The sequence below is a fragment of the Etheostoma spectabile genome, chromosome 14 (genome assembly GCF_008692095.1).
Source record: "Etheostoma spectabile isolate EspeVRDwgs_2016 chromosome 14, UIUC_Espe_1.0, whole genome shotgun sequence".
Taxonomy (NCBI): Eukaryota; Metazoa; Chordata; class Actinopteri; order Perciformes; family Percidae; genus Etheostoma; species Etheostoma spectabile.
The window spans coordinates 14,874,434-14,885,800 of record NC_045746.1 but is presented as its reverse complement, the minus strand read 5'-3'; the positions used below and the strand labels follow the sequence as shown (position 1 = coordinate 14,885,800).

Here is an 11,367-nt window from a genome sequence, read left to right as displayed (position 1 = left end):
AGATTTAGAACTGTAACTGAGTTTTAATCTGAAATGCAACAGAGACAAACATCTGCAAATGGGATTCTATGTTTAGGAAAGTCAAGTAACCTGTGAAACATAGAAAATGCTCCACAGTTTAAAATCCTAGAACAAAAAAGGAGAAGGTATCTAAAGTCCCTCTTGCAATGCACCCTGCTATTTCAGCTAGAGCGAAGAGCATTCTAGCAAGGCATCACCATCATCAGGCACTCCCATGTCATGTAAATGCTCTATGCTTTAATACTCATATGGAGAATGGTTACGATAGAGTAGTGGCAGTGAGTACATCTCTCTTGTAGGACGTCCCCACTCCGACAGATCAGGTGCCCTTCCTCGTCGTCCCTCACACTCAGTGCCCTCGTCCGGCTGTCACTCCGCTGTTTTCACACCCAAACCGCCATCAGCAGGTCACGACACGACCAGAGGGAACAGGGGGTTTTCAGGGGCAGCCGCAGCCATTTCATCAAGCCGCACAGGTAGACGAGGAGGGAAGAGGAGGGTGGTGTTGGTGGTAGTTGTGGTTGTAGGTGGGTTTGGTGGTCATGGGGCGATTCACGCATGACAGCACGTGAAGGAAATATATAACGATAGGGATATAGTGCAAGGGAACAAGTCAAAGATTACATGTTGTCCTCTGCTCCTCTCCCCCCTCTACCTTTAAACCACAGCTGCTTACAAACAAGGAAGCAACTGGCATATCCATTCATCAACGCAAAAACCAATTAAAACAGTAATATAACTCAAAACTTATTAGGTTGACTTTTATGGAAAATAAAATGGAGGACCATATGTAATCAAGCAGGAAATATTTAAAGATAACCCCAACATATATACTACATCAAATTCTATCCCCTGCTTACTTAAATGTATACTACGTAATATGTGGTTGAAAATAATCCACACAAAAATGCATTTTTCAAAAATCTAAGAGATTTTAAATGCCATGTTTAAATGTCAAATTCTAACAAAAATGTGTTTTATTTAAGTCTAAATTTTGCACAGTGCTTGGAAGAACATTTTCACTTTTTTTCAGTGGCCAACCAACTTTTACCACAGGCCTTTAGGCTTTTTATAAAAGAACTAACATCATACAATATAAAATGTTATGAAAGGCAGGACCACGGACACAAATTGTGAGTAGTGACCAGGTGTAACTAGACTTTCAAAAGGAAAAGGTCAGAAAGCTGTGATGGGCGTGTATCTAAAGAGCTTCAAGAATAAGTGGTTGATCATTAATGAAAATACTGAAAAAGTATTTGGATAAAAATGAAAATGCTCTGCCAAAAAAATGCCCATAGAGCTCAACAGTGTGGTTCCAGAAGTGAAAATAGATTTTGATTATTAGCCATCCAAGGTAGACTTACCACGAGCTATGAGATTGTGAAACGATGTTCCATGCCCATGTAGAAGCCACAAGTCCGTATGAAATCAACTTTTTACAAAAAGAATGTTTTATTCACAATGTAATGGAGAAGCACTACACTACCCACAATGCTAAAACAGCAACATCTCTGATTGGTGGAGCTCGCTGTGGCAATGAAAATGTTTACTGCACCCACAAAAAGCTATGCATAGGATTGTTTATGCACACGGTCTTGTACCTTTGCCTTTGTCATTTTGAAAATGTTCTTTTTCACCAAATCAAATATTTTATGGTCACGATTCTTCTCGTAGCTGGCTGGATTGGTTCATGGCTTAAAACTCTTTATATAAGCCTTTTATGAAATGTTAATGGAGATATTGAAAGACGAAAATCAGCTACGGAACCAAAGCCGTTCAAAAAGTGGGCGGTCACTATTGAGCTCTACTTAAGCAAAACCCACCTAAAAAAGTTTCAAAACTCTTCTGAAAAAAGGAAAAAGAAATCATAAAGATTGTACTACTTACCAATTCCAGGGGCTGTGGAAAAGAAGTGGTTAGAGAAAGACAGAGACAGAAAGAGCTGAGTGGAAGAGACAGAGATGGAAGAAGAGAGGATGAGGAGAGTTACAACACTATCTCAGGACTGGCTGTACTCACCGAGGAGGATGGGCTATAGGACCTGGTTCTACGCCGCCTTCGTTTGTGCTTACGCCTGCTGCCTTTCCGCCGGTACGACTCGTCCCGTTCACGACCCCTCTCGCGGCCACGTCGGTAGTCATACATGTTTGGGGAGAAGTCGCGTGGATAGTAACTTTCAGCTGGTCCATGTGGCTCCCTTTCTCTGTCGCGGTCTTTATCTCGGCTCTGATCCAAGCGCCTGTATCCCTCGTATCTTCGGTCAAATGGCCGGTTCTCCGTAGAGCGATTGTCATAGCTACGACTGGAATCAGGACAGAGGCATATGTTGAAAACAAAAGACTGGCAACAAACTAAACCCACAAAAAAAATCTGCAGAGTTGGTACTGAAATGTAGAGGTAAAATTAGAGCTTAACAAACCAAATTAATCTCACTATACACAGAAACATACCTCCTTGAGCGCACAAAGCTTCCTTCTTGTCTTTGTCCCCGTCCCCGTCTGTCTCGGTCTCTGTCACTGCTGGAGGAGTAAGAAGGCGATCTTCTGTGCCGGTGTCTTCGCCCTCTGTCTCTGTAACGATCTTGGTAGCTGTTTCTACTGTCTCTGTCCGAAGACGTATACCGTCTAGTGTGAGGCATCTAGAGGATTATTGGGACAAACAAAACATTAATATTTGTTCCATATAATACCCTTTAAAAGCTCATGGAAATACATCTGAACCAAAAACCACAGGGAATAATTCTGGGAGATTCCTTTTTACATTTACATCTGTTCACAATTTTTCTTGCCAAATATTCCCATCAGTAGGACAGCTGTTCATTGCCAGACATGGATGTATAGTTGTAAGAGTCAGTAGGAGGAACAATTGTAATAAACACAGAAACACATTGGATCAAAACGAACTGAATAAGCATTTTTTTTTTTAAATCACACGCATTCTAGTGCATGTGAAGACATAAACGTTAACTTCACTGTTCAAAAAAGGTGCCTTTGAAGAAAAAAACACATGGCTCATTAAACGCACCAACAACTTAGGAAACAAATTTGTTTCGTTTTTTTAACTTGGTTGTGTAGGAGACCTAACGTTATCTACATTTGAATACAACCACAGAACCACACAGTTCAACACCAACTTTGACGATGATCCAGATAAAGCCTATAAATATGTTTAAAAATAGCTGCAGCTAGACAGACAACGGTTGAAGCAGGGCTCGACCTAACGTTATGTGAACGGAGAAATGTAATTAAATCCGGTGAAGTATTCGTATAACGCTGTTGCATTATCTAACAACTCACCGCAGATATGTGTAAACATAGCTTCAAACGATTGTAAACATACTAGATAACGTTAATTGGCTGTAATGTTGTCCATTTAAGACTAGCGTAGCTAACTGATACCGTTAACGTTATTCCATTATCAAGTAGCTGTTAAGCTTTAACGTTAACTGAGCTAACCCATCCATAACAAAACAGACTTTCCAATTCCTAGCTAATGCTAACGGTAAAGCAGCTTCTACCATGCAGCTAACCTTAAGACGATGCGTTAAGCTCTGTGACATTAAGTACTAGCGTTACGGCTAAATATTTATCAAACACCAGCATATTACCAGCAAAATAGCTTTAAACCAGAACCTGCTGGTATAATGAGCGACGTACTGGGTGTTATGTTCTGCTAGCAACATTAGCTAGCTAGCTAATGTAAATACTTTGACCGCCATCTTAGCCTAGCTAGCTAGCTAGCTAGCTACGTTTGTCAATTAGCAAAACAGATACTTTCCCCTAGCTTCTGTACTACGGACCGTTTTTTTGGGTTGTGGCTTGCTTAACAGCATTTAACATTTAACGTTACCGTTTTAGCAGCGAGGCCTGTACGTTTGTCCCACAAGAAATCCGTGGTTGCGTTCCAGTTTTCTCTTTTACCGTCTCACTAGCCCGATGTTCAAAGCTCTGCTGCCACAAGGAGCCAGCTTTTTTTTTTTCCCCCCTGCTGCCTTTGCTGTACGCTAGTTCTGGTTCATACTGGTGGTTCTACGCCTCCCTGCGCCGAGGAAGTAACGTTAATACAGTCCTGCACGTAACGTTACACTAACAACCGCAGATCACTAGCTAGCGCAATGCACTGAACCTGATGCAAGTCAACTAAATCATATTTAACAATCAAAATGGTGTGTTCGCCAAGTTTTTAGTTAATATACATTGTGACTGAAGGATATCTTTAGCTCGATCATTATATTTTTATTTAAAGATGTAATCTCGAATATTTTCATTTAAATAAATATCTTTTAAGTAAATATCTACCGCAGGAGGTATTGCAATATTTATATATTTTCAGTATTACCGAGTGCCTGGCGTGACATCTCCCGGAAATATGCAGTATTACATTTTTTTTGTTTCTCCATTTTATTCACAAAATGGAACTGTGCACACAATTCTAAAGACTTGAAGCTCATGTACCCACAACAAGATTCTCCAGACTGATACACTCTAAGCACAATTACATTTATAATTTACATAGAAATTGTAAATCAAAGAGGCCTGAAATCTTAACGATTTCCACTTAAAATCATTTTATTATTAAAGAAAACAATGCATTTCAAATATATATTTTTGATTAAAATAACTGATTCTGTATTAAGTATATGGACCCTTGTATGAACATAAAATGTTTGAAAGTGATTTTATTTTCATCATGTACACCCTTTTATCAATTTAAAAATGAACTTAGAAAAGTCTTAAGAAATTAAGACATTTGTATTTAAGAACAAAAAAACTACAATACAAATACACTTCGAACAATGTACGGTAAGAAAGATATTCAATATTCATTCATTCATTATTCAAACAAAAGTTGAACAGTTTACATTCACAACAAGCAGTTAAAATCTTTAAAATTAGTATATGCTTGGTGAGCAAGGTTCAATGGATGCATTGGGTACCATCTTGGAACACAGGATCCAGTTCTCTAAACACTAGATTTTGATTTACTGTTAACTGTGGAAGATTTTTTCTTCTGCTCGTCCTTCTTTTTTGACTCAAAAAGCCCCTTCGCATTACTTATGTGTTCCAAGCATGTGGAGCCTCGGTAGATCCACACCTTACGTTGATCCATCTAAGATTGATGACACACACGTTACTATGAGTCTCCAAATCTAAATAAATATAACAGGGAAAACAAACCAAGAACCAGATGGAAATAGTTTAAAGAATGATGTTGACAGATACTGACCTCAACAACAACCTGTATCAAGCTGCTGTCGATGGCCTGCACCTCACACTTCTGCATGACTCCATTAAGTTCTGCATTAACTGCCTGTCCAATCCTGTACTGAGTCTGTGGTGGGTAAGGCCAGGCCTTTAGATACTGCTTCATGAATGTCTTGTGGATGCCATCTGGAATATCGTCCAAAGGGTCTGTCACTGTCACAGGAAAACAAAACCGAGTCTGTTACTCTGCTTAATGGGAAGAGTAATAAAAGGTATTGTGGACAAATATTAGACAGGTACAAGAATTTGGCTCTGATTTCATTTGGGTCACCTGCTTAAAATGTATCATTATGCGGTTCCGTACTTATCTTCATGGCTGAATGCATGTAAGTTGCTTTGGATCAAAGCATAAGCTAAATAAATGTAATGTAATAGTTTATCATTTCTATCATTGGCAGGCGTGCCAACCTACTGATGGCAAAAAACGCCTTATATTACTGGGTCTGCGGCAACGTTGACATATGTAACTGCTGCAAGTGCACTGTTGTCAGTGAGCTTTGGCATTTATTGCATTATCATATTGATGGCACTTTTTTTTTCCTCTTCTTTTTTTTTTTAAAATCACAGAGGACATTTAGATGTATAAAATAAAAGTAAGGATGAATGAATTCAGTTTAGCTGCTGCATATTTAGGGTCTTGAGGCCTGTACTACAAATCAAGATCGACATATTCTGGATTTCTTTCAGTTACCCAGCTTCACTAACCCTAAAAACCGCGGTCCAGCATAACCTGTCTCATGACGGTGGTTATCAACTAGTTCAATCAACCCAGGGTTGGTCAATCCAGTGACGCACTTGTTTACATAAAAGAGACGGCGTTTACATAGCCAAACCAATCACAAACATCTACCATAGCCGCATATTTTAAATCAGAAGAGCAAACTATAATTCTACATAAATAGGAAAAACACATTCCATACAATTTTCTAAACTTGACCGAATGTACCTCTTTCAGATCAGACGGCATTGAGTCTGTAATAAATAGCCGGCGTGTGTATGTGTATGTGTGTGTGTGTGTGAATGAAAACACCCAAACTTACATGGTCTGCACACCAGGTGAAGTAAAGGTAAACCAACATAGACTGGCGTGTGATCATCAATGAAGACCAGGAACCTAGAAAATGATCACATGTATTTAATCAAACAATACTTGGGCTTAAGAAACTGTATTTTATCCAGGAAAACTGTGACTTTATTCACATTTATCACAGACTTCATCTTAAAAGTTATCCATTACACAAACCTCATGCGGTTTTTTCTGCTGGGGAGCTCTGCCAGGACACCAGGGCAGAACCGTGTTTCTTTATCTTGAAACTTGACTACCACACGAGCACCGACAAACAGCTCATCTATCTTTGGCATGTAGTCAAAGGCGATGTGGTGGCCAGAAAATAGGGTCTTTTTTTTCTCCTCAAAATTAATCTTGTATTTCAACCTACCATCTTCTGCAAAAAAGAAAAGACAAGACAAAAAACACTTCTACTAAGCAAAGCCTTCTTTAAACAATGACATATCTCTGCATCAGTAATTTGTGACGGCTACATTTCAGTAGGGCCCGAGCGATAAAGGATTTTTACGCCTGATACCGATACAAATATTTGGTTATTTAAAAATTCAAAATTCCGATATATATTTGAAAAGAAAAATGTAGTGGTAGTTGTAGTGGTGCTGAAACCCTAAAAAGATAAGTGATAATGTACAAACTTGGCCGACACTCAAGAATTTTGAGATAGTTGGTAATTCTGTTGATGAAAAGGGCCCTACAATGTTGGCCTTCAACAAATTTCCAAGAGTACAGCGTTTACATTTTATACGTTCTACATCTACGCTGGAAGTTACAAATTATTTTGTCCAGATTTGCCATCTACCATGTTCACATGTTCTGAGGCAGATTGACTCAGGGACAGGGGCAAAGCAATATTTGAGTTAAAACATATACCTTTAGATTTTCACTGAACATGGGACTGGATAGCTAAAACTACAAACCTATTTTTTGCTAACTGGAGGACAACTGCATAATAAGAGCCCATTTTACAGACTAATACCTGTCAAGTTGTGAATGAAAGTATTCTGTATTGTGCCGAACAGATCTTTTTTTTCCTTTTCTTACCCTTTGTCACTATTTCCAAGATTTTACCCTGCTGCCAGCTCATGGCCTTCCTTCTGGCCAGGACACTCATGTTCACTTTGAGCACTCCTGGTGGAACGCTAGGAGGGGTCTTGCTATCTTTGTCAGTGGTTTGGCAGAGAGTAGTGACGATGCACACAGGGTGTGTTGCTGTCAGTGGAAAGGAACACTATGTTAATATCAAAACTGATTAGGTGATCTAAATATCCACCAACACGGACACCCTTAAAACAAACACACTGTTATGGTGTGTGTTGTTAAGTAATTTGTAATTGGTCCAATTAGCAGCAACAATCTCCCAATTTAGGTTACAAAACATGGACTAGCAAGGTCAAGTTTTCCTATCTCACTTTCTGTTATACTGTAATTTGTTGTTGTTTGGTAGGACATTTTTAAATCACTAAGAATCTGCAGAAAAAATAACCAAAACTGCTAAGGATTTACACTACTGCTTTGCATCAGATGACATGCAGATGACATGTACATGAACTTTGCTAAACTATGCTGACAAAATAACATTTTCTATGACAGGAGCGATGTTTTTGTATTTTGTGTGTTTGTGGCCATTACCCTTGCTTTTTGCTGGCATTGTTGATGTTTTCGTGATGTTGCATTTAGCATCTGTTATGGTACTTGCTTGGAGTTTTGATGGTTTTGTGGCCTTGCTCTCAGCATCTGTATTTGTGCTGGCTTGAGGTGATGTTTTTGTTACGTTGCTCTCAGCATCTGTATTTGTGCCGGCTTGAGGTGATGTTTTTGTTACGTTGCTCTCAGGATCTGTATTTGTGCTGGCTTGAGGTGCTTTATCACTGGTACATGTTGAATTCTTTTGATCTTTTTTTCTCCTCTTGCTTGACCAAGTCTTATCACTTGAGATAGAATAATCAGAATCACTTGGATAAGAAGATACCTCAAGTGGTTCCCACTGCACATTACAGTCCGAATTGTTTAAGGAGTCATCTTCACAATTGTGATTCTGAGGCCTTGGAGGACATAAAGAACTGATCTGAGACATAGAAATTCTGGTCAAGACCACCACTGGTTTTCTCTTTAGACTGATATAGCTTTTTTTGCCATTTGCCATGTTCCTTTTGTCCTGTTGCTTTGGTAACAGAGGAGTAGGGCCATTAGTAGTAGAGCGGGGAATGGCATTTCCTACAAAGAAAAAGAAAGCTCAGGTCAAACAAACTAAAACAGGAGAGTTTGCATGGTTGACAACAACTGAACAATTAGCAATAGGCACAGACATACCCAGAATACATGGTTTATTAACCCAACCATTTGTATCTTACCAGAGCCTTTTGTATCATCATCTTCATCAGAATCTGTGTCTCTGTATTGCCACCCCAGCAAAGAGTACTGTTTCCTCACAATCGCTTCACATGCTGACACAGACCTGAAACACATCAACAGCAAAGACAACGTGAATCAAGGGAAGAATATTGTACAGAAAAATATTCACTATTGGCACGCAACAATTGAAGACCAGAAGAACGTCTCAAGTGGGAAAAGGGCTCTTCCGGTTGGCTTTTTACAACGGCAGAGCCCAATAGATACTGCTGGACCAAGTCTCTTCGCAATCTGCCTAAAGTCACCTACGACCACATGGTTTGGCTTGTATATGAACACTCCTCAAAAAAAACATGTTGAAAACGACAGAAAGCGCAAAAGGTACAAGATCGTGTACAGAAACTATCATAAATGGAAGGAGCTCGCTCGGTGGAAAAGTACTGTTAAGTGTACTGTAAGTGTTAAGTGTAGTATTTACATTGCAATATGAATTAAAACATAACTTAATTTATTAATTTTTTTATATTTTTATTTGTAATTTTAAATTTGTAAGTTTTTAACACTTTGGTACAAACACATTTAATCTTTTTTTTATAATCCCTTGAGTATCAGTAACTGTCTCTCTTTGGTATGATTTGTAAACATCAATATGTCCTTACTTTTTGGTGTTGTAGTTTAGTAGTTAATTTAGCTGCTCTCAGTGCTCTTTTGGACGGAGTGTACTTTGAAGCCAAACTGGTGTGGTTTATTTTGAAGGATGAAATCGTGTGTCCTTATCTGCCTCTTCTGTGCGATGGTGCCGCTGTGTTTTAATGTGCCGGGTAATGCAATTTTTCCCACCGTGCAACTACCTCAAAATCAATGCAACACACCTTACAAAAGCATGGAGTTTGTTGATACAAATAGGTAAGATGCATGTAAATTGTCCAACACAGTTAAAATTTACAGCTATATTTTGATTCCTTTGAGGAACACCGCCTTCACCTACCATTTTTATCGGCTTGCTTTCAGGTCTAAACTTTCCGCGAAGCTTGCACATAGATCAACTGCGCAACTGGGTAATAGGTTGCCAGGTTGATGTGACAAACAGGTTGAACATTGTATATGGTGTGTGGATTGTGTGACTAGGGTGTGTTTCATACAAGATCTGGCAACCGGTCAACATTAGACAAACATATTGGTCCGGTTATTTACAAAGGAGTTTGGGCCATGCAAATTACGGGAGTTTCCCTGAGAGAAATAACAAAACGGGGGGGGTCCGAGAGATAGGATTAAAAAAATGTGAGAAACCCCGAAAAAACGCGAGTTCTGGCAGGTATGGTACCGAAACCAATACTGTGATAATCAAACAGAACAAAATGGCTAATTAAGGTCCTTTTACAAAAGGTGAGGACAGCATATGAGTAGATATAACACTCACTCGCAGAGCTTTAGGAGGTAGGCAGCCTGTTTCTCCCTCCTATCCAGCAGAGATTGCAGCAGCTTGTATTTCTCTAGCACATTTGTGGAGATCAGGTTGTTCTTCTTTATCTTCTCTCTGATCCACTTTTGGAGCTCCTCTTTGCTCATCTCCATCTCATCCCCCTCCATAACCACTGCAACATACAAGGTTTCAAAATATGTGTTAAATTGTACAACAGGGGTGCTGCTGTTAAAGGGGCAGCACTCCCTATATTGTTAGTATTAAAGGACATTTTGTTGTTCATTATGCACATTGCCAACTAAATAATATAATGTCATAGCATAGTCATAGCAGAGTCAGTTGTTAAGAGTTGGCATCTACAATATGGCCCAAGTTTAACAATCTAACTAATGGCTAATACCATGAGTGATTGGGACGAAAGATAGCAACAGCACAACATGCATAGGCTTGTTCGAGATTAGTGGCGCTTCGCCTGCAAAGTGGACGAGAGCAGGCAGCACTAGCCAGCGGTGGTCTCAAAAAGCATCAGGCCGAACAACGCTCGTCCCATAGGACACAGTGCAGGTAACGTACACTGGCAGCTAGCATACATTCATTTTTATTTTTGCTAACGCTAAATAATGGCACACAATAACACAAACTAACCGACCCTGACAGCAGTCTGTTACACCAGCAACTAACTGATCAAGACAGCAGGAAAACAGCAAGTCCCGTTTTCTATGACCTAAAGTTACCGTTTTGTCAAAAGAGCAGTAGGACCAAGATCAAAAAATAGCTGATGGCATGTGGTACAGAGGCAAAAGCCGATCCCCCTGCAACCCCAGACGGGTCTGTCTGTGGACTGCAAGAAAGAGGCATAGATTGAAGTAATGGAATGAGGGCTGCAACTAACGATTATTTTCAGTCGATTAATCTGTTGATTATTTTCTTGATTAATTTATTAGTTGTTTGATTCATAAAAATGTCAAAACATGGTGAAAAATTGTGATCAGTATTCCCCAAAGCCCAAAATGACATTCTCAAATGTCTTGTTTTGTCCAAAACAAAAAGATATTCAGTTTAGGAGAAGAGAGAAGAAACTAGAAATATTCACATTTTAGAAGCTGGAGTCAGAGAAATCTTTTTTTTTTTTTAAACAATCAAACCAATTAAACGATTATCAAAATAGTTGGCGATTAATTTAATAGTTGAAGGAAGGGGCTTTCACTTTGAAAACGTTTAGGTAGCAGTATTGAGCCCAC

General features: G+C 39.2%; 2 protein-coding genes across 4 annotated transcripts in view; both read right to left on the bottom strand.

Moving 5' to 3' along the window:
- The window catches only part of clk2a (CDC-like kinase 2a), a 21,634-nt gene that overhangs the window by 6,857 nt on the left and 3,410 nt on the right, over positions 1 to 11,367 (bottom strand). Inside the window, exons 1-4 of one of the 3 annotated variants that reach the window (XM_032535199.1) lie at positions 3,871 to 4,166; positions 2,472 to 2,659; positions 2,041 to 2,323; positions 308 to 398 (exon numbers count right to left, since the gene is read on the bottom strand). In XM_032535199.1, coding sequence (XP_032391090.1) covers positions 308 to 398; positions 2,041 to 2,323; positions 2,472 to 2,659 — 562 coding nt within the window. In that variant the 5' untranslated portion in view covers positions 3,871 to 4,166. Of the gene's footprint in view, positions 1 to 307; positions 1,862 to 2,040; positions 2,324 to 2,471; positions 2,660 to 3,870; positions 4,167 to 11,367 lie in introns of those variants that run through there. The other 2 variants (XM_032535200.1, XM_032535201.1) reach the window with 2 other exon arrangements.
- The window catches only part of setdb1a (SET domain bifurcated histone lysine methyltransferase 1a), a 7,706-nt gene continuing 1,638 nt past the window's right edge, over positions 5,300 to 11,367 (bottom strand). The window contains exons 3-10 of the mRNA XM_032535202.1: positions 10,124 to 10,300; positions 8,706 to 8,809; positions 7,984 to 8,568; positions 7,396 to 7,563; positions 6,529 to 6,730; positions 6,326 to 6,399; positions 5,557 to 5,619; positions 5,300 to 5,438 (exon numbers count right to left, since the gene is read on the bottom strand). Coding sequence (XP_032391093.1) covers positions 5,561 to 5,619; positions 6,326 to 6,399; positions 6,529 to 6,730; positions 7,396 to 7,563; positions 7,984 to 8,568; positions 8,706 to 8,809; positions 10,124 to 10,300 — 1,369 coding nt within the window. The 3' untranslated portion in view covers positions 5,300 to 5,438; positions 5,557 to 5,560. The remainder of the gene's footprint in view (positions 5,439 to 5,556; positions 5,620 to 6,325; positions 6,400 to 6,528; positions 6,731 to 7,395; positions 7,564 to 7,983; positions 8,569 to 8,705; positions 8,810 to 10,123; positions 10,301 to 11,367) is intronic.